General features: G+C 50.6%; 1 protein-coding gene across 1 annotated transcript; it reads right to left on the reverse strand.

Moving 5' to 3' along the window:
• Positions 1–4338: 4338 nt before the first annotated feature.
• On the reverse strand, positions 4339–15337 carry EEF1A2 (eukaryotic translation elongation factor 1 alpha 2; the record flags this gene model as incomplete). The annotated part of the gene is made up of 7 exons (XM_079543368.1): positions 4339–4747; positions 5090–5324; positions 5829–6085; positions 7316–7466; positions 10173–10469; positions 11396–11575; positions 15194–15337. 7 exons carry the CDS (start codon positions 15335–15337, stop codon positions 4620–4622), a joined length of 1392 nt encoding a protein of 463 aa, XP_079399494.1. The 3' UTR covers positions 4339–4619.
• Positions 15338–23464: the final 8127 nt, after the last annotated feature.

Genomic DNA, 23464 nt, shown 5'->3' on the forward strand with positions numbered 1-23464 from the left:
TGATCCAAGTTCCAGGTAGGAGACCTGTCCTATAACGGCCATGAAGCTGTTGAGAAACTCCCGGGCAGAGCTGGCTGTCACAGCATACAGCTGCCTGATGCAAGGACAAACTTACAGGAGCTGAATTCAGAGTCTTTCTGCACTGTGCTGCACTGAGAGCTTCTGCTTCCAGCCTGCATGCTGGGGGAAGCAAGGGAACATGAAGGGATGAGGGCCTGTGATTTATTCAGTTTTAACCCAAAGGTCCCAAGGAAAACTGGCCTTTGTGGTTCAGCTCTGGATCTGTCTCTTTAACAGCTGTGGGCAATTTTAATCTTAATTTGTTGAAGATGAGTGAGATATTTCAGGTTGCTGCAAGTAAAAATATGTGATAAGAGAGGATACAAATCCTGTAATATCTCTGGTGATGGAGGTGGCAACCCAGCCACAGCCCCATTAGGCATCAGAAAATCCAGCCACGCTTTTTCATAACAAACCCATAGGATACTGGATTCCTTTGGTTCTGCTGCTTGAGAGCTTTTTCTCTGTGGGGCTTTCCTCTGGATGAAGCTGATGCTGCATTTGCAGGATGGCTTTTCCTCGCTCCCAGCCTTATTTACATGCAGTCCCTGTTGTGTTCTTGCAACTTCATCCTGTGCTCTTCGGTCCAAAGGATGTTCCTGTCCTCTGGGCACCAGGCTGTGCGTACGAAATGTCTCACTCAGCATCTCCCTGTGCGTGCTGACAGCATGCAGAGCAGGGGGGACTCAGCAACCTGCAGCAGTGCTGCTAGTTGGGGCTCATCCTCCTCTCTGCCCTTCTTGCAGATGACCCCAGCATGCCCTGTCCTGCAGGCTGGCTGCTTCCAGGTTCATCAAACCTAAGTGCTCCGCTGGCCAGCACTGCAAAGAGCATTCAGCAGATAGAAGGCATGAAAATAGTGCCAGACAAGGGGAGACTGGATATAATATAGACTAAGCAAAAACAGGCCAGCCTAAATTTGCAGGCAGGCTGGTACGTGGAAGGACTGCTTGTGAATGAAGCTGAAATAAATTATCTGAAAGTGCTGCAGCTTCTCTGTGTGAAGCAATGAGTTTTGGCTGAATGGTTTCAGAGATCTTGAGGGAGATCACCAAAGGCAGGGGGTGCATGGAAGAAGCTCAGCCACGGGCTGTGCTGCAGCTTGGGTTTCTGCTTCAGGTCAGCAACATCTGTACATGCAGAGGGAGCACAGGCCCAGAGAAGGACAGCACATGGTGCAGAGCTCTGTGCAACCCCATCTGCAAAAGCAGCCCAGGCTCACTCTAAAAGTGCAGCTCCAAATGCAGTGGGAGGAGGATGCAGAGGGAGGTGGTTAAAGGAAAAGAGTAGAAAATTCTGGAGACATGGGCCCAGAAATGGAGCAGCTGCAGAATTCCAGCTGTACCTGCATCCCACCTGCATTCCCACATCTACCAAGGGTGGGTCAGCACTGGCAGGAAATGGCAAGACCACTGAGGGCTGCTGGGGATGCTGGAAGCATAACTTGGCCTCCAAAGAAGGAGGAATGGGATGGAAGATCCACCTGGAGGCCAGCAGCTCCCTGGTATCATGCTGAACCTGCAGGGAAGCTGTGGCTGCTGCTTGAACCCACTGCCAAGTATGGAAGGGCAGCAGGCAGCAGGCAGCTCAAATTCACCCAGCTCAGCATCTGCAGCACAGGTTCCAGTTGGAGTCTTGCAGCTGCCTCATCAATATTTTAGAACAGCCCAAATGCCTGCTCAATCAGCCAATCAGCTCTGGCAGCTTAACGAAACTCACTTAAATAATTAACAGCACACAGCCAGCCTGGTGGTTTCTCAAACACCTGATGGGCTGCACCATGGGAGAGCCAGCCCTGGTGCTCTCTGACTTACCTGCAACCTCCAGTTGCTGTCATTTCCCTCCTGAGCTTTAAGTTTTGGGTAACACAATTGTGTGATTGCAAACTCCAGTCTCCAGAGAAACAGCAGTAAGCACTTTGCAGCTCCCTGCTCTTGCTGCAGATTTGCTGTCAGGCAAAGCTTTGAAACAGAAGGGCCACTGGTTTGCTAATAATTGCACTAATTATCTCTGCAGAAGGATTTCATGTCTGTTTCCACGAGATGGCATTGCTGAGGCTGGTACGGAGGGGAAGCAAGGAGGACAGGGATGGGAAACACCACCATTTAAAAATAAAATAAATAGCTAGGAAAAAAAAAATCTGAGCTTTCAGTGAGGTCCCAGCACACCTGAGCATGGCAGGGAGGGAAAGCTGGTGTTTTAAAATGCATTCCCCCAGCACAGTTCTGTAAGTTCATCATCGTCACCACCTGACACAGGCAGCACCACACCTGCCTGCTTTATGCACAGTGCTGATGGCTCACGAATCAACTTCTGTTTGCTGCAGGGCTTGCTGAAAACCATCTGTGGCCCCGTTCAGAGTCATGTTGGGTTGCTTATTGTTTTGCTAGAAGCCCACAACAGGTCAGTCCCAGCCCAGAATAAGTGCACCATCCCCCTTGCCTCCTGGGGTTGGGCAGTGATTGACCAGGTCCATGATTTTGCACTTGAGGTTTGGGTGGAGGCAGAATGTGGTTTCATTCTGCTCTGAGTCGTGACCCCCAGAAGTTTTTCAATCTTCTGTTTTGAAATGGGTCTACATCAGAACATTTCTGTTTATTTTGGCTCTGCCAGAGCCCAGTTCAAGCCTCCCAAATGAGGCATCTCCCTTCAGGCCCCGTATCTTCTTTCAAACCTTACAGATTATCCAGGGTACCAACTGCACAGAAGTAGAGCTGAAATCTTGAACATGCTGTGAGCCATGAGCAAATCTGAGTTAAACCCTCAAGGTTTTAATTTTCCCTTTATGCAGCTACACTGTTAATTACTGCACTGCTTGTGCATCACTCCCAGAGCATCTTCACAGCTCCCCTGCTGTATTTCTATGGAAACGTACCCGTGGCTTTGTCAAGCTTGTTTTTGCTTTTAAAATAGCTATAGAGGACCAGGTTTGGACCTTGTGTCTCATCATGTCTCTCATCTGACCCCAATGGCCCTGCTGCTCCAGGACCAGCTCCTGTTGGGTACAGGAGAGCAGGAGACACTGCACAGCACAGCAGCCATGTTCCCATGGGAGCTCCTGTGCCCGTTCCTAAAAGATGGGGGAAAGCTGTGCATGGAGTGAGGTTCTGCCATCCTGCTTGGAAACAGCAGTGAGTACAAAGAAGAGCCTTGGTGCACTGTGAGTGCAGTTTTGAGGAAGGCAGCACCGTGAGCTGGCACAGAATTGTGGTGGCTTGGGGCTCTGCCTGGGGCATGCAGCACTGCAGAGCATCTGTTATTAACGAGGTGCTTCTGCAACATAAACAGCAATGATCCCTGCGCCTTCGGAGCCCTCCTAGGAAGGAGCTGGCACATTGCCATCCTTCACCTTGCATCCTCTGCCTCTACTTCTCCTAAACACTGCTTTACGAGCGCAGGATGATGCCCTGGTGTGCTGCCAGCCCCACCTTCAAGGAACAAACCTTGGAGATGTCCCCAGAGCACTATGGCACAGCGTGAGCAGCCCCTCACACCTCCTCTACCTTTGCACTTAGCATCATAGAATCATAAAGGTTGAAAAGACCTCTAAAACTATTTAGTCCAATCACCAACCCATCCCCACCATGCCCACTAATACACACCCCATCCTTTGGTCAGTCCTAAGCACCCCCCAGGTGCAGCCTTTGGTTTCAGGCATCCTGTGCTGTGTGGGTACATCTTCTCCTGCTCTATAGGTTTGCAGTGAAGCCAGGACACAGTCCCAGGTGGACACCTTGAATTCTGGCTCTGGGCGGCCACTGGGCACCTCTGCCCTCTGCTTATGGCTTTGTTTGGGTTAGAAAGGCTTCTGGGGGATCTGCTGCGGATGAGGGAAGGAAATATATGGAGTAGAGGCAGCTTTGGACACTTCTCCCCAAATTATTAAATAGTATAAAAGTGATATTGCTAGCTTTTCAAGGAGACATGGGCGTGCTATTTTCTCCCTTTTAGTGGAATAACATTAGGGATTTAACTCAAGCTTATTCAGCATGGAAAAGATAATAATTAAGGGTCGTGATAACTGATGTTAGAGAGTGGAGCAGGTTAAGAATAACAAAACTCCACTGCAAGAGCCCCTGCTTTATGCCAAGGAAATGAGCCCATAAACCTGGTCTAGGGGTGAGAGCCAGGGAACAGCTGTTGTTGGGTGCCCACGGGTGCTCCCATCCCTGCCTGTGGCCATCCCAACATCTGCCCCAAACAGACCCAGAAAACCAGCCCCTCTCAATGACACACACACGCACACAGAGCTCCACACTTTTGGGGTTGGTTGGTTTGGTTTTTTTTTTGTTGTTGTTGTTGGTTGTTTTTGTTTTGTTTGTTATTTTTTTCCACTGTGGATGTTGTACCAGTTTTATTGGTAAAATTAACATGAAGCCTCACAAACGCTGGAACATGCTTTTCCTTTTAAAGAATTTCCACTGGACCTTAATGGTGAGCATCCAGTCGTTGACATATAAACTCTTACAAGCTGATGTGCACACATGCGCCGGGGGGAGACGGTGGCAGCGTCCTGGTGTCAGGGATGGTTTCTGCGCTACGCACTGGGAGCCCACGATTCATTTGCCAGCCTTCTGGGCCTTCTGGGCAGACTTGGTGACTTTGCCAGCCCCGCCGCTCTTCTTCTCCACGTTCTTGATGACGCCCACAGCCACGGTCTGCCGCATGTCACGGACAGCAAAGCGGCCTGGGGAATGGAAGAGGATGAGTGATGTGCCTGTGCCACCCTGTGAAAGGCTCCGATTCTTCCCCTGATGTCAGGGTAGAGATAGGGAAGCTGAGAAACACTCCTGCACAGTGCTGTATTGCAGCAATTCCCATAGGGAAAACCCAGCTCAGGAGAGAGCCTGTCCCACCCCTCTAACCCAGCTCATGGTGAGACTTCACAGATGGAGCAGCAATGGAACACGTGCACCTCCCTCTGCCTCCTGTCTGACCAGTGGGAGGTTCAGCATGACCAGTGTGAGGTCTGCGCCCAAGCAGCCTCCCTGCTCCTCCACGGGACACCACATAGGAGCCATTCCCTTACCAAGAGGTGGGTACTGGGAGAAGCTCTCCACACACATCGGCTTGCCAGGAATCATCTCCACGATGGCCGCATCGCCTGATTTCAGGGATTTGGGGTTGTCCTCCAGCTTCTTGCCGGAGCGCCGGTCGATCTTCTCCTTCAGCTCAGCAAACTTGCAGGCGATGTGTGCGGTGTGGCAGTCGATGACAGGTGAGTATCCGGCACTGATCTGCCCGGGGTGGTTCAGGATGATCACCTATGGGACACAACAAGGTCCAAAGGGACTTGGCTATGGGGTCTTGCACAGCTCGGTGCCAGCAAGGACCAGCAAGGTTGGGAAATCAACGCCATCACGTGCCACACACAGAGAAGAGCTAATTGGCTTTCATGGCAGAATCCTTCCTTCGTTTAAAGCATTACTTAAGCTATTATTTATTTATTCAGAACACAGAAGGACAAGGGTGTAGGTACCTCACTGTGAGAGGTTATCTAGTCCTGCTCTTCTCCAGCTGCATTTGGGAGAGGGAGCGACCATTTTCATGTGCACCAGTGTGAAAATTTCAAAGACAAGGCTTAACCCCCAGGAAATCTCTAAAATGTCCAGCTTTCCCTGGTGGGTACGTTGTTCCCCAGGGTTTTATCTCCTTGATATCAGCTGTGCGAGGCTGTGAGCTGTTGGATGTTGGGGACAGAATGGAATGGAGTGGAATGGAGTAGAACAAAAGTGGAATGGAACAGAACAGAATTCTAATCAGCTAACCTGAGACGTGAACTGTGCTGCCTCCTGCGGCGGGTCTGACTTGCTGTCCCCACAGACATTCCCACGGCGGATGTCCTTGACGGAGACATTCTTCACGTTGAAGCCAACATTGTCTCCAGGCAGAGCCTCGCTCAGTGCCTCATGGTGCATCTCCACCGATTTCACCTCAGTGGTGATGTTCACAGGGGCAAAGGTGACCACCATGCCGGGTCGCAGGATGCCAGTCTCCACTCGGCCCACAGGAACTGTGCCAATTCCTGCAGGGGCAAGGAGAGATCAGAGCAGAATGTCACACACGAAGCACATGATGGGCAGCAGGGCATCTCCAATGGCTGTTATCAGAGACTACATTTGTTTCTTGACAAACGAAAAATCAGTTATTAGCTGCAAGATCAACTTTAGGGTCTTCAAAAATATAGTTAATCAGCGCTTTCTACTCAATGTTTTGTAAAAAAAAAGAAAAATGTAGGGTTGCATCATAGTTTAAAGGCCATGAGCAATTACATGCCCTGGAAATTCTTCCTTTGCAGCAGCCATTCCCTCTTGTGCAGAGGACCAGGAACATTGCAGCACGTGTGCAAAACTGAACTAAATTAGGTGAATGGGACATTCTGCACTTCGTGTCAACAGGAGATTTGAGGAAAACTCACCTGTAGATTGATATGAAGAAACATTAAGAGAAAAAACCTGCAGAAGAGGCTGGTGGGATCCATCCACTTTTCCACACCAACTCTATTGCCTTCAGTTCCACCCTTCCCACAGTGTCTCTGCTTTCTAAGGACCTGCCCAATCCCGTGGCAAAATCCTGTCTTTCCCCTAGCTGAGACAGAAGAGGATGCAGAGCTGCCCACCATCTGTCATCTCTGTTGCAAACAAAAGCTTGCATTAAAATGCTTACTAAAAGTGAGGGAGAACCATTCTACATGGCCAGTTTCTGCAATGCACGTGCTCTTTGAAAAGTATGGAAAGGGCTGGAAATGCCTCTGTGGGGCTGCCCAGGTGCTGCCAGCAGGACAGAGAGCAAAAGGATATTTAAAGCCCTGAGAAGTGCCCACATCACTGTCCATGTTCCCTAAAAGGCTGGTCCCGTGGTGCAGTTGGACACATGGAGGTGCTGCTGATGGACACCAGCATTTGGGAGCATCAATGACCACAGCCAAGCAGAATCTCATTCTTGGCTGGTCTCCACCTGGTTATACCAGCTGTGACCTCTGAGACACCCAAATCTGCAGCCATTTTGGCATCGTGTTCACTGAGGAGAGCTCACTGCTTTCCTCTCACATCTCTAGGCATCTTTGGGCACGTCTGCCTCCAATCCAAAATCTCGCATGGGATCTTTGCCCTGGAGCAAATACCCTTCTCCCCAGTATTATTTGAATTTCAAGAAGTCCAATCCCTCCAGCTTCCCAATACCTGGAAACATCATCCCCCAAATCCCTGCGGAAGGAAGTCTACAATTAAAAAGAGTCACACTGATGGTAGCTCACCTCCAATTTTGTAGACATCCTGGAGGGGCAGGCGCAGGGGTTTGTCTGTGGGGCGGGTTGGGGGCAGGATGGTGTCCAGGGCCTCCAGGAGGGACACCCCGCTCGCATTGCCTTCCTTGCGTTCCACCTTCCAGCCTTTGAACCAAGGCATCTGCAAACAGAATAGCAACGGTATGCATTGAGCGTGCCTGTCCTCAGCACCCTGAGATGGTCCCCCTGAAGTGTCCCACTAGGGCAACTTGCGTGGAGCTGGTTTAGCTGCAGCCTGGATTTATTTGGGTTTGTTAAGATCTTTGCGTTACACCATCTCTGCACGTTCACCTGCATCCCTTCATCCAGCCCCATCCCCATTCTCTCTCCTAGAAATATGTGAAACATCCATGAGCAGAAGAAAAAGGATGAAAGTGGTTAAACCCAGCAAACCTGCAGCCTCCATTCCTAATGCAAAGGTGTTGCCTTCCCACACCAGCCACATGTATCCAGCCCTCAGCACAGGGACTGAAGAGCCACCGAGTTTCCTCAAAGCTGCTGAGAGGCAGGATTGTTTGTCACAGATAATTCTGCCCAGCATCGGATCCTTGGCTGCTATTTGTCGCCCAAAGCACACCATTGTACAACAAAACTTTGCTCACCCCAAATCCATTTCCCAAAAGCCATAACTATTCCACAGCTCCGTGGCAGAAACAGGGTCTGACGTAACACAGTCTGACAGGTTGTGTGTTAACCCAGTGTTGTCAGCCACGGGTGCTGCAAGCTCAAGCTCCCCTCATTAACAGCTGAGCTTTAATTCCTAATGCACTCCAACTTATATTAACTTATATTATATTAACTTATTTTATAAAGCAGTCACATCTCTCCAGTTTTGCCCACTCTGTGCCCCATACATCCCAACCTTGCATCACAGATGAGGTGTATTTGGGCTGCAGTACCCCTCAGAGCAAAAGACTCCAAAACCCACCAGTGGCCTCATTCTGTCAGATGCAGCAACAGAAAGCCAGCATAATGCAAAACTCCACTTGCCAAAAAGCTAGAAAATGTCAAACTGTCATTTTTTTGGTTAGCCTAGCAATTCTGTGCACCAGGGCCATGGGCTACATTCTCCCATGTAGGGCTGGCTCCAGCCCCATGTCCATGCAGCCTCATGGGATGCAGCTGCTACACCACTGCACAAGCATAGCATCACAGAATGGCTTAGGTTGGAGGGGACCTTAAAGATCAACTAGTTCCAACCTCAACCGTGGCTGTCTGTCCCCTGATGGATGGACAAGCCACCTGGCTGCCTCTTGCTCTAGTGAAACTCAGCTGGAAATATGCAAGCGAGAATAATCAGAGCTTTTTTGGGGGGTGAGGAGTAGTAAGTTAGAGAGATTGGCACTGGATTCCCACCCAAGCTTTCCTAGAAGTAGTGCAATGTGGGGAGATGGACTCTGTCCCCACAAAGGTGGGAGGGAACCCTGAGGACCACATCATGGGATACAGAATATCCATGCATCCTTTCAGCAGAGTTTCCCTGGACTCCCAGCCCACAGCCAGTTCTTCCCCCCTGACTCTCCCAGCCTCCCATCTGAGGTACAAAGTCAGTGAGGCCCTTCCTACCCTGTGCCTCCCCTCTGCAGCCTATTAATAGCGAATTGTTCAGGATCATCTTCCCTGCTCAGCAGCTGCTGACATTTGGAGCCTGATTTGGAGGCACCCAGGAACTATGCAGCTGGGCTTGGCATGACCGCAGCTGACCTTATCCTAGCTCCATTCTACAGGGGAAAGGAATCTCCCAAAAACTCACTTGTTGCAAGCTAGCCCCAAGCTTCTCATGAGCTGTCTTTCCTGTGCAAGGCTGTGAGCTACATGCCAGGTTGGTGTGAGGTTGCATTGCAGCACTCCTCTAGTTCAGGCTCTCAATCCCAATCTCCGTTGGCTGTACTTTGACACGTTGCCTCCCTCTTTTTGGAGTGCTGACCCCAAATCCTCAAGCGAAGTCCTAAATCCCCCTGAAGTGTTGAGTTTCCAGTTGGTTTCCCAAGGTACCACTGTTTCAGCAACTTGCTCGAGGTCAAAAGACCCTCTTTAGTCTTTAGAAGACTGAAGGTGGGGGAGCTTTTTCTCCAAAAAAAGATATGAGTAACAACTGCTATTGGCATCTGGTCTGACAAAGAACCCCCATGCCTCTTCAATCTCTTCCTTCTCCTTTGCCATCATATGAAGAAATAGCGCCCTATCGTTTTATCATCAGCACGGATACACGAAGGGAGAGGCTACTTTGGAATCAGCTGGCCAAGGAGAAACCCCAAATGGATGCTCGAGGAAATCATGGTACATTCCCATGCAAAAATTGCCTTAAAAATTGGAGTCCCAGCAGTGGAACATGGGTGCAGCTGATACGGCACCGATGCGAAGAAGCGCCCAATATGCAGCACGTGTTAGCCCGGCTGTGCAGTGGGAACTGCTCCAGCCCTGCAACCAGATCGTGTTGTTTGCCTGGGAAAACAATGCCCTAAAACCACTCATGTTGTTCCTGCTGAGCATGACAATTGCTGTGGCTGGCTCTAATGTCACCATGGGTCTGACGAAGCGAAATTTTTAAATCAGATCCCAGAAGCAAGGACCCACAGATCATGCAAGGATGCTCACGGAAAGCCACTGGGATGTCTGGCCACGGTACAACAAGAAGCATGCACACTGTGCCCATTCATCCCAGCACAATCACAGCGACGTGACAAACATCTACACCAGCAACATGGGCCACTGCGCATGACGGGTGCAAGAAGCACGCCTGTGGCTTTCACAGCACCAAAACCAACCTCAGCCTGGATGCAGACATTTAGAATGGGGGAACAGCACGACACAACAACACACTTACATTGGGGGATGGCTCCAGCATGTTGTCCCCGTGCCAGCCCGAGATGGGCACGAAGGGAACCGTGGCTGGGTTGTAGCCAATCTTCTTGATGTAGGCGCTGACCTCCTTGACGATCTCATCATAGCGCTTCTCGCTGTATGCAGGCTCCGTGGAATCCATCTTGTTGATGCCCACGATGAGCTGCTTCACCCCCAAAGTGTAAGCCAGCAGGGCATGCTCACGGGTCTGCCCGTTCTTGGAGATGCCAGCTTCAAACTCACCGACGCCAGCAGCAACTATCAGCACGGCGCAGTCAGCCTGGGAGGAGAGAGATGATGAGCTGCTGCTGTCCCTGAGAATGCTGCTCTGGGGAGCTCTACATCCCAAAGGGAACGTTACTCAGAATGAACATGCCTTAGGCAGATGCCTTGCCAGCTGCTACCCAAAACCCTGCTGATCTACCTCAACCCTGACCCATGTTATTTTATTCTTGCCAATTGTGAATGCTTTCGCAATATGTTAGACAACAGAATGGATCTTTCTAAGCTATGTGGATCGAACCAGGACCTCATCTTGACATCCCATGGTTGCGGGGCCAAAGCCTCACCTAAAACCTCACTAAAGTCTTTCCAAAAATCTCCATGGTTGATGGAGGAGCTCCCACAGCTTACTCCTGTCCTCAGAATCAATGACAGAAGCTGTCTGCCTTTGGCAAAAGGCGTGCACTACCCAGGTGGCATCAAGGGACATGCAACAAGCCTCACCCAGTGCCCATGAAGGGATCTGGGATGCAGAAATGCCCTGCAGTGCAGTGCAGCACAACAGGGAGAAGCTATCTTGCCCTGGGGACACAGACCACAGTTTGACATTGTGGTGTGGTTTATGGAACAAAGATGGCTGTTTTGAGAAAAAGAGAAAAGGCCCACTGAGTCTCATCTGGCCAATAAAACCTAATGGTCTGTGGGAAGCTTCTTGTTTGCCTGAGTTGTCTGAGGCTAAAACAACATGGGAGACATTCTCACTAAAAGACCTATAGCTCACATCATCCTGTTGCTTCTCAGAGTCATTCCCCAGATCATACAAGTAAGGGAAGTGCTGTAGCACTCCTTTTTGCCCAAGGAAACCCTTTCCTCAGCATCCAGAGAGAGATCTGGTGCCACCTCTTGCACGGATCCTGCTCACCACCACTCACTGGTGCCAACTCAACCTCCCACATCCAGCAGCTCCTGGCCTCCCGTTCTCACCTGGGATGTGCCTGTGATCATGTTCTTGATGAAGTCCCTGTGGCCGGGCGCATCGATGATGGTGATGTAGTACTTGGTGGTCTCGAATTTCCACAGTGAGATGTCAATGGTGATGCCACGCTCACGCTCAGCCTTCAGCTTGTCCAGCACCCAGGCGTATTTGAAGGACCCTTTCCCCATCTGTTCAAGACAAAGGCGAGAGCTGATCAGATCCCCAAACCCAGGGCACCTCCCACTAATGGAGCACATTCCATTTCCCATAGCCATGAAGGCAAAAGGTCACACTGCAAACCCCCTAAAGTCAATGGCAGCCACAATCTATACATCAGTACACGCTGAGGAAAGGAGATATGGTTCTAAACACATTCCCCAGTAGGATGGAGAAGAGGTTGGAAGCAGAGCTACGAAGAGGATTCATGGTGGGACTGGATAAGAAGCTGGAGCCAAGACCAGAAATGTCTCCTCTATGAGATGCCGCAACTCTGCAGGGCTGCTGTGAAATCACATTGATACAGAATTACACAGCAGTGCTGGAAAGCTTCTTGCTGCTGTGTTTTAATCTTTTAAGTGAACACGAGACAGCTGGATAGAGGGAAAAGCCATTGCTAAGCGAGGGAGCCCCAAACTAACAGGACGTAGAGGGGGAATGGGTTAAAAGACATCGAAATGCAAGAGGGTTGCTAGGAGCTGAACAGAAACTTGATTGATTTTTGCCACAGAGTGTGTGAATTTACACGAAAAGTGACTGCGAGCTGCAGTCAGACCAACTGTCACTGCCAAATGGCCAAAATCCCAGCCAACATTGTCATGTAGAAAATCACGCTGGGTGAGACGAGCCACTGAAAATCTCTCTGCCCTGCAATAAAGCTCACACCCTGGTAAAATTAGGATGCTGCTTCCTTTGGGTCGGTGTCCATTGACTCCACCAAGCAGAGCCAGACCTTCCCCAGGTTCTGAACAGGGATCCTGCATAGAAGGGGGAGGACAAGCTCAGCCGTGCCCCACGGTGCCCTAGGGTAGCCCAGGTGGACCAGAGGATTAACATGTGCCGATCACCAGATCTTGGCTGGAGAGGCAAGTTTTCTAAGGTGGAAAATAGAATTCAGCTAGAGAAATAGGTCATTTGCTGATGACGTAATGTGCTGTAACTGCCTCGCAAGGACGGAGGTGCTGTACCACGGTCCCACGTCTGCAGCAGCGATTTCTTCTGGAGCATCAGTGCATAAAACTCATAATGGGCCATTATAGATCACCGATCCGGAGGGAAATGCCTCCTGCTGGCAGGCAGCGAGCGCTCCAGTGCTTCTCACCGGGGAGGATGCTGCAGCACCGCACCCAACGCACCCTGCCTGCACCGGGATGGGATCTCTGTGCCCCACATCCCTCCCGCATCGCAGCCCCGTGCCAAAGCAGCACGAGGAATTAACGATGCCAGCCCCTTTATGTAACAGCCGAGCGCTGCGATGACTTTGCAGCTTGCTCGGGGTGGGGGAGGGGGATTACAGCCAAAATCCTAAAGCCAGAGCAAACCTCCCCTTCCTCAGAGAGAGTGCTGGGTGATGCCGCAGCCCCAGCGGGCAGCCCCGAGCTCTGTGCCTGCAGGAGCAGGGGGTGGAAAAATCCAGAATCACATCTTTGCTTCAATATGGCAAAAGATGCAGAGTGGGAGCTGGGAGGTTAACCCTCTCCAGCATGCACACCCACTCTCTCCCTTGCTGGGGGATATTTAGGGCATCATTAGAGCGTGCTAATTTACTGCCCAAGCCAAGAGGAGGGTTAAGGAAAAAGAGATTTATTTTGTGCAGTGCATTAATAATGAGGCTCGCTCAGGCAGGAGCTCAACCAGCAAACCCCACAGCCTTTCAGCCATCAGCACTACGCTTAGGGGTGGGGAACCTGAGGCACAGAGAAGGCCCCAGGGTGCAGCTGGTTGTGGGAGCACCAAGCTTATCCTAAAACCTGGCATTTCCTCATAGGAAGCGCAGGGATCCATAGCCAACCAAAAGCTGTCTATTCTGTGTCCCCCCTCCAGAACGTGCAGGACATAACCTGAAGGCAAGCGAGATCCTTTATTTAGCAAACAGCTCCCCTCCTTCCATAGGGTATATTCAATTACCCAGAGCTGCTGTTGAAAAACAAAAACAAAAAAAACCCCACTGCATTATCTAGCATTGCACAATACCTTCACTGTTTGGTGTCAGGACTGCCTGAATTTCCTCCAACAGACCCCAGCAAAGGGACAGCTTTCTATTTGGAGAACACAAATACTGTTGGTTTTTGGGTTTGGGGGTTTTTTTTTCTTTTTCTTTTTTTAAAGAGGAATTTCAAAATTCCTCCCTTGGAGGTACTGCTCCTTCTGCCCTTGAAATCAAGAAGTAAAATAAAATCTTTTCTCTTAGGAAAAAGAAAATAACACGAAACCAGCCTGTGTTCTCTGATAGCTTTTTTTGGGTGCACGCAGGCCTCCATTTCCTGAGAATGCCACCTAATGGAAGAAAACCCTTCCCCAGCCCTGCATCAGAAAATGGAGTCGGTAAGCTCAGTCAATAGGCTATTAATAGCAGCTCCAGTCCCCGCATATTCTGGCAAGTCAGGGGAAATGTCTGCTCAATTAACACAGCTGCAATCATGTACGTGATAACCTCATCGTGCCATACCTGATCTGGAGGTAAGGGGCTGGACATACATCAAGGGATAGCAGCAATCATTTTAAAATGAAGGAAAGAGAGGGTTTTATTCTAAGGAAGAGGCTCTGCTCTTAAGGGCGGCAAGACAAGACTGACAATGAGGCAGGAGAAGGGGTGGTGTAGCTCAGATGCTATTGGCACATTCAAAGGGTTCAAGCAGACAGACAGCAAGATGTACTCTCAGGAATGGCAGCTCTGAAGGCTTCTTTTTTTATTTTTCCTCTCTCTCTTTTCTTCTAAATGTGAGGTTTTGTCCAGAAAATATTAAGGGATGGCTGCATTAAAGATTTATAGAAGGTTCATGACATGATGATGATGAGACATCTTCTGACCAGAGCTGCCCCATGGCTAACACAGCCAGCCTGCTCCTGGCTCACCCACCTCTCTAGAATTTACCATCACTTATTTTCCCAGCTCTTATCACTTATTTTCCCAGCTCTTCCCATTTGCAACGTTCTTCTCTGTCCCTCAGAATATTTTTTCCTCTTTGATCTGTGCCACATTACAGGCATTGGGTGGTGCTTTGCAGCACGACAGCCTGAGAAATGCCTGCACTACGACTTTGCTACAGATGTCACCATTCGAGAAGCTAAACAAAAGAATTCAGCTTAAATGCCTATACTCCATGCCTGCTTTCCTATACAGAAGGCTACCAATCAACCCCCATTAAGGGGATGGATCTTTAGCCAAGTGGACCAAATTCATACTCCAGCTGATGCTGGTTGCACCATAATGCTGGAAGGACATGTTATAGGGTGAAATTCATGGTCGTGCACAGGGCAGGGAGGGATTTATGAGGTTTTTCCTCCTCATGCACAACATTTAGGGGGAATTTCATGCCCTCTAGCACTGTGGCTCTCCCAGAATCCTCACTATTTCTGCTAGCACCACAATCCATCTTCCAAATCCCCAGGTGGTGGGATCACCATTGGGGGCAAGCACCCAATGGACCAATGGGCCGCAGGAGCCGGGAAGACTTGGGATGCAGAGGGAATAAAGAGATGGGAACACAGGTAGGAAGATACGAGAACGGCATCACCGGGAGAAGGGGCGCATTGCCCATGGGACATCAGCATGGAGCAGGGGACACGGCGGGGCTCATTCTCCTCACCTCGGCAGCCTCCTTCTCGAATTTCTCAATGGTCCTTTTGTCAATGCCCCCGCATTTGTAGATGAGGTGCCCGGTGGTGGTGGATTTCCCAGAGTCCACATGCCCGATGACGACAATGTTGATGTGCGTCTTCTCCTTCCCCATGCTGGTGGGCTACGTGTGGAGGGCGGGCGGTGGGGGGAGCGCTGGGGATGCAGCTGAGTTTATGGAGAGGCTGTAAAGGGTAAAAAAAGGCAGCGTCAGCACAGCCCCCACGACAGCATTGCCAGTCCAGATGGGGCTGCACAGCCGTGGCTCGATGGCTCTGCTCATGCTGGGTCACATCCAGCCCACCCCCAAAGGAGACTGGCCAGTCTGGCCAACACTTCCAGCCTCCAGCTCTCAGCAAGATACCATGATTTTATTATCTGCCTTCCTAGAGACCCCCAGCTCCCAAGGCTACGTCATCAGTACCTCGAAGGTGCCCTTCCTCCATGAAAAAAAAAAAAAAACCCACCAACCTTCCGATGGCTCTGCACTGCTTCCTTCTAGGTCTTTCCAAACCCTATTCCATTTCCAAACCCTCCATTTCATGCACACTCTGGGAGGAGCCATGGGTGCCCATCCCCACTGGGTGTCTTCACCTCTTGGGTGACAACATGGTGCCCAAAAAACGGGACGGACAAAAATAGCCCTCTCACTCTGCCTGAGCTGGGCTGCAAAGAGCGGGGCAGGGCAGCACAGCTGAGCCTGCTGTGGGAGGTTTTGTGGTATTTTGCTGCCCTGAATCTGGATGAAACAGAGGGAGGAAGCTTAAAACGAAAATCAATAGATCTGTTCTGGCATCTCCCAGGGTTACCATGGTGCCGCAGCTGCTACAGAAGCTCTGCACAATTAGGAGCTTTAATTTGACGTCTAATAAAATCCAATTTTATGAAGCTGCCCATAGAAGCAAAGCAGGTCGGGGGCAACTTTCCATTCACACAGCGATTCGGGCGGGTGGTGACAGCCCCGCTACCCCCGGCCCTCCTCCCTGCCCTTGAACGACTGCAGGATCCGGCCATGGCGCAGCCCAGCTCAGGTGCCCGGCGTCGGCTGTGCTCCCTTCTGAAGCGGGGGATTCCTTTATTTTCATTTACCGTTTCTTTTCTCTCTCTTTTTCTTTCTTTTTTTTTTTTTAATTTTTTTCCCCCCTTTTTCTTCGTTTTTTTTTTTTTTCCTCCCCTTTCTAATTTATCTTCATTTATTTTCACTTTTTCCTTTAATTTCAACGTTAACCTTTTTCCTTTCCTCAAGCTTTCAGGATGCAAGCTGTTTCTCACCTGCGGGCTGAAGGAGCGGCCCAAGCCCATCCTCTCCCTCCATCCCAGGGGTCTCCCCCACTCTCGATGCCAGCAGCACCCCATGCACACGCATCGTACCCCCGCCCCAGCAACCCCCCCTTCAGCCAGGTCCTCCCCCCCCCCCCGTTCCGAGCAGCCCGATCCCGGGGGGAGCTGGAGCTCTTACCGGAGCGGCGGTCGGGGCGGCAGAGGCTGCCAGCTTGGGCTCCGGCGGCTTTATCTCCCCGGGAGGGGCCCACCTATTGACGGCGGCAGCGCAATGCAGCGGCCCCCCCCGCACTACGGCAATGCGGTACCGGGCGGGGGAGGAGGAGGAGGCGAGCCAGGGGGAGGAGGAGGAGGAGGAAGAGAAGGAGGAGGAGGAGAGAGCAGGGAAAGACGGAGGGGGAGAACTGGAGATGGAAGGTAGATGGAAGAGGTGGAAGAGTGGGAGATGGAGGGATGGGGAGGAGATGGGGGATAAAATAAAGGGATGGGAAAAAGATGGAGGGATGGGAGAAATGGAAGAAAGCTGGAGTAGTAGAAGATGTACAGATCGGAGGTAAAGGGATTGATTGGAGGAATAGGGGGATAGGGGAAATAGAAGGATGGGAGGAGAGATGGAGGAGCAGTAGACAAATGGGTGGGAGAGGTGGAAGGGTGGGAGATGGAGGGATGGGAGGAAGAGGGGGATAAAGGGATGGGAGAAATGGAGGGAGAGGGAAATAGAAGGTTAGGAAGAGTAGAAGGATAGGAGAAATGGAAGAGAGATGGAGAGAGGAGGATGCAGACAGAAGGATGAGAGGTAAAGAGAAGGGAGGAAGATGGAGGGAGGGAGGGAGAAATTGAACAATAAGAGGAAAAGAGGAAAGAGAAACAGAAGAGATGGAGGGATGGGAGGAAGATGGAGGAATGAGAGAAATGGAGGGGTGGCAGAACTGGAAGGATAAGAGGATGGAGGAACAGGAGAGGTGGAAGAAGGAGATGAAAGGATAGAGAACAGGTAGGAAGGAGACAGTGGGATGGAAGAAAGAGGAATGGGAGGAAGGTGGAGGAATGACAGGTGAAGAGCCAGGAGAGCTGTAGAGATGAAAGATGAAGGTAGGAGAGGGAGGGATGGAGCAGATGGAGAGATTAGGGAGGTGGAGAGCAAGGAGGAAGATGGAATGATAGAGGGAAATAGAAGAAAGTATTTTTTGTAAGTGAGTGGAAATGATGGAGCTCCTCATCCAGGGGGATCGGGGCAGGTGGAGACCAAGAGGGGCTTGGAATTGTCGTGGCAGCCTGGGAGTGAAGGGATGGAGTGGGCATGGAGCCCAGGGCTCCCAGCAAGTGAGATGGGGGACAGGTCATTGCAGGGACACACATGTCCCTGGGCACAGTCCTGGTGGGCACTGACCCACATTTCTGCCTCAGTGGAAATGCATTAGCCCAGGAGCAAACAGTGAAGGAACAAATTGAGCAAAATATGTTTCTGCACTTGCAATATGTAGGGCTGTTACTCAAGAATCTGTGGTTTGTGAACATCATTGAATTTAGTGGGAGATGTGGTTCGAGTCCTGGGACAAGGAAACCATGAATAATGTCCTACTGTCCTACCATGACACTTCCTTTGCATTAACAAATATCAGGTGGTGGTCAGAGTATTTATACCCATGTCAGCTGTGCAGTTATAAGGCAATGCAGCATTTTCCCAACACCAAAAACAGGTCAAAACTTTGAGAGTGAATTTTGAGTTGATCTATGTAATAATCCAAACCAATTTCGTGGGCCAGACATCTTCCAGTGGGTTTAGCAGCTAAGTCATGTGCTCTCACTTCACAGTCTCGGGGTTAAACAAACATCATGTAGATTAAAATGGTACCAAGCTCTCATTAATGTTTAAAGGCAGACTTTTCTTTTTTTCTGAATGTTATAGTTTGGTGGTATTTTCTTAGAGGTGTGATAGGAAGATACCTGTTGTGCAGCATTCTCTGTGCAATACTGAGTACTAGGGGGGAAAAAAAAAAACAAGTAAAATTAGACTTTTAGAAGGAAGGGTTTACATGGTATTTAAAGGCATTGAGCTCATTTTGGGATGGGAGCAGTGGCATAACCCCAGGCCTGGATGTGCTGGAGGTGGACATCGAGTGTGGCAACGCATAGCAGAGATGGGTGTACAAGTCCCTTGTTCTTCCTGCCCATTTATCAGTGCTTTGCCAAAAAATAATCTCCCCTTTTTATGCAAGGACAGGCAGGAGGCACAGAAACGGGGCTGCCTGTAGCTGCAGCACAGCAGAGCCCGACAGCCCATCACACTATAAATAGTGCAGGACAGGAATAGGAGAGAGCTGCCAGACCTGGCTAATCGGGATGAGGGGCAGCCACCTGACACCCGGCCTCCCAGGGACTTAAAGCCACAGCCGTGTGCTGCAGAGCAGGGCTTCCCCTGTACTTGCATCCTGAGCAGAAGTGCTTCACTACAGTGTTGGACCAAACACCTGGAAATTAGATCTCATCCACCTTCAATTCTCAGCTCTGAGGAGGAGAAGAGACCTGAGCAGGCAAAACATGGAGCGACTGGGAGTTCAGAGCCTTGTTTTCATCTTTCCAGCTTCAGATTTGGGCTCAGCTGAAACAGCTCCCCTATATCCCATCGTATTTAGGCTTTCTCCAGAAAAGCCATCCCCAAACAATTTGGGATCACTCAAGAAAATGGAGACCTCCCCCAAAGGCCATTCAAAGGTGCTGCGGTGGCAACTGGCAGGATCCTGTATCCCTTTTGTTATCACCTCCACTCCTTCCAGCCCCTCAACCCCCCTGTTAGGATCTGATGCCTTAAACTGTACAAAAATCCCCATTTGCCCAGATGTAATAACTGAGATTTTTTTTTCCCAAGAGGCCCTGCACAGTGTGAGAGTGAATAATCCGCAGTGCTGGTAATTTGTATGTATCTGGGCTGCTGACACCCCAGGCTGCCTGCCTGAATTTGCCTTGGTACTGAGGGGGGTTCCTTCCCATGACTGACTTGTTCAGCTCACTGAGCTCTCACAATTCTCCCTGTGTAATGCATCAGGTCCCCTCTGAAGGAGGGGGTCTGGGTGGTGTTGACAGCAGTCACCCCCACCCCAGACGCCCTGCTCTCACAAGGGCTGGCCACAGGATCACCAGAGGGGTTACTGTTTTCCTCCTTCACCCCATGCAAAGCAATACTTGCCTTGAAAAGAAGAAAATACACAGCCTCATGAGCATTGGAGGGGCTGCTGAGAGCATAGGGGAAGCAGCTGAGATCCAGTGGACACTTCATGGCAGGGGAGGATGCTGTTAGGATTCCCTCCTCCTATGGTCAGGGTTCCTTGCAACACAGCAATATACACATAGAGCCAAATTCTCACTCTAGTCAAACCCCAGCTGTGATGGATGGGATTCCCTCCCCCATCTCCTGGTGGTTCTGCTCATGCTGCAGATCCAGAGAGGAGCAATGAAGACAGCACTGCAGGACAGAAAGACAGGGAAAGAAGGAGGAGGGGAGAGTATTCTGAAGTCCTGCAGTCAGCACATGATGCCGATAATTTTAAATTGGAGGCAGTGGTTTAAAAATAACTTCTGACAGTAACAGCAAGATGCCCAAGCCCTCTCACCATCGGCCAGCTGGGGCTGGTGTCTGGTGTCACCCTGATGGGACAGCAGTGTGCCACGTGGCTGTGCTGGGCTCACACAGACACTCAACAGCACTGAGACGAGCAACCCAGACCTTCCTTCAGGTCATCACAACCACCAAGCTCCTGGGTACTGCAGTGATCTGAGGCAGAAATGCTGAAGGGTCACAGCTTAAAGGCCTTTAAAAGTGTCCTCAGGACCCCCTGGGGCACGAGCGGTGGCACAGAGGGGTGCTCCTCAAGAAACTTCCTCTGCACTAAACGGATAAGTTATGGGGTTGAAACAGGGAAATCAGCATCCCATCCCACAGCTGGCTGCTTGTGGGTATTCATGTCCAAAATTCAGGGGAAGAGGGGCTGGAAACATCCTGGACACCCCCAGCTGGATTAGGTGACCTGGCCAACAGCACCTTCAGCTGAACATCCTGTTGCAAAGGCAAAGCAGTTTGTGGGCTCTCAGCCAAAATTCAGCCTTGGAGAGAAAACCATCATAGAATGCCTGATTTCCTGCTCGCTGAGCTGAGCAGCACCCGTGGGTTACAGTGCACATCCCCAGGTCCACTGCAGCAGCTCCTCCCCTAAACTTGAGTTTCTTCTGAAGATTTTAACTCCTTCACTGCTCCTCACCTTCCCCACAACCACCTCAGCATTGCTGCTAAAATATAGCTCCCTCCTGCTCTCTGAGATGCTGCTGCATTTTGGCAGCTGGGCACAACTCCGAGTTTGGAAAAGCCTGCATTCATCCTGGGGACAGCTCTTATCGAACCACAGAGCAAAACCAGCCCCCATCTCCTGCTCAGCTCCTATGAAGAGCTGCTGGTGATGCCTGGCTGACAGCAGGAACACTGGCTGCATCCAGAGGGAGAAACGAGGACCTCAATGAGCACATTCAGTGCTGACCCAGCCTCTCTCGAAGCCCCTCTTATACTCAGCAATGGATTCGTTTCACATTCACTGAACAATAGCAAAATTTTCCCTCGATCCCACGAAGGAGATGCTGCTCCAGCAGTTGCCTGTGTCCTGCTGAGCACAGTGTCGGTTTCTGCCAAAAAATTATCCCATTTTCCCAGGTTTTGCTGCTCATACACCAGCTTGGGGTAATTTCCTTCATGCGTTATCCTCCGTACCCACGACTGAGAATGCAACAGGCAGAACAAAAGCCGGGAGCAACCCGACATTCCCATCACATCCCCACGTTATCACTGCGACCCAAACCCGCGTGGGCAGAGGACGGATCCGTCCCGGTAGGTGGCAGCAGCTGCCCACGCCGGCCTGGAGCAGCACGATGCTGAAGATAGGAAAAAATGGGAGGAGGAGGAGGAGAAGGAGAGCTCCCCGGCTGGTGCCTGGTCCCCATAGAGGCCCCGCTGGAACGCGGAGCCCTGAGAGCCAGGTGGATAAATGGGGAGAAAGACAAGCAGAGAATTTGCTCCAAAGCAAAACGCATTTGGGGGGGGGGGCAGAGTTACTTGGAGACTGTAATTAGAGAGAAAATTAAAATTGAAGGGAAAAAAAGGGAAATCTATCCAAATCCTGTTGTCCGCTCACTTCTGAAGTGATTGATTCTTGATCGATACAAATGAAATTTGGCTTACTCTCTTCCACACGCATAGCAGAGGCTTTGTGCTGAGAAATCAGCCCAGATTCTCACCCCACCCCCCTCAATCCCCCACTGCTGCTCTGCCCATCTGGCCACCCGCCCAGCATCATCCCAGAGCTCCCTCATCACCACCTGCAGAGCACACTGCAGTCCCATTGCCCTCCTGTGAATCCACCCCACACCCATCCCATCCCTTCTCACCCAATGTGAGGCTCCCCAAGCCCAGCTGCAGGTCCTGCCATTCCTCAGATACGTTTTGCTGGAGGCCAAAACCCATCCACACAGAGGCCAACTCCTCCTACATTGCTCCGTTGTGACCCTGCTGCCATTGTGCTTTATAAAGCAGGTTGAGACCTGGGTGTAAGCAGTGCTGTTGCACAAAGGGAAGAGGAAGTGTTTGTGCATCTCTGCTCTATCATTAATTAAAGCTATTATCCCACTCGGGCATGGTGGAATACAAAGCCATTCTGTTCCCACCAGAAAGAATGTAGCCCATTATAGATTGTATTCTGTGTATCAAATATGTTTTTATTACTTTATACATTAGAGGGACATAGGATACAGGAATGCATCTGTCAGGAAGCATTTGAGGAGGAACCTCAGATGCCATCAACTTCACTAGAACAGAAGTGACTCCTCAGCCCTGGAGCACCCAGTTTCAGCCTTTCCATCCTCTTCCTAGGCCATGTTAACCTCCAGAGCCCATTTCCCAGAGCTCTCTTTGCTTTGCAGCCAATGGGGTCAGGAACACTTGCACACAGCAGGGCCCGCCTGGGAGTTCCAGGGACCCCCAGATCAGCTCCCTACCAGAGCATGAGACAGAAAAACAAATCCTGGTGCTGGGCACAAAGCCACCACAGGACTGTTTAAACAGTTTGGATTTGTACAGTCAAAGTCCATCACAACCTTCAGCAAATTTATTTCCTGCAAAGCACCAGGCCAGCACCATCAATGGGAGAACTGAGGCAAAGTGGGATGGACTTAGTCCTGAGCTGCACGACACACATCTCTGCTCTTGATCCCCGAAACTCTGGGGTAGGCTTTCGACCCTCCCCCAAGAACTGGGTCTGACCCTCAGTGGTCATGGGGTGGACAAGCAAACAGCAATATCGACTCTGCCTGTGTCCACACTTGATAATCTGCAGCCTATGTGGCTGTAAGCCTTAACAAAAAATACTTTTCTCTCTCTGAAGCACAGGGCTGCTACCAGGAATCTGCAGCACACAGACCCACTGCTTCCAGCCTCACCCTGCTCAGGGGACAAGCAGCAAACCTTTGGGATTGCACCCAGGGCCATGCTCACCCCCGTTCCCACCTCAACTTGCTTTTAAACAAAAAGGACTTTCTTTCCCCCTTTTTTTCACCCAGTACACACATGGTTTCTCACAGACCTTTTGCTGAAAGCAAACCGGAGCAGGACTCCGCATCTTTAAGTTTGCTCCTGCTGTGAAGTTTGCTGGGTTCCTGTCCTGCACGCAGGTGCCTGCAGGCTCCTGTTTTCATAGTGCTCCAGTGAGCAGCATGTCCCAGTAATCAGCTGGTCAGCAGAAGGGTCACATAGACTAATTGATGGCAAAACCAGCCAGAGCTCAGCAAAAACATCAGCCAGCTACACAGCAGCACTGCTCATCTTGGTCAAACCTCCCCCCTCCCCTGCTCCCTGCCCAAGCACAGCAGCACACCCTGCACATTACTGCAGCAAATGCGTGCAGCACCAGCAGGGATGTGCTGT

Source organism: Tetrao urogallus (genome assembly GCF_951394365.1).
Source record: "Tetrao urogallus genome assembly, chromosome: 16".
NCBI classification, from domain to species: domain Eukaryota; kingdom Metazoa; phylum Chordata; class Aves; order Galliformes; family Phasianidae; genus Tetrao; species Tetrao urogallus.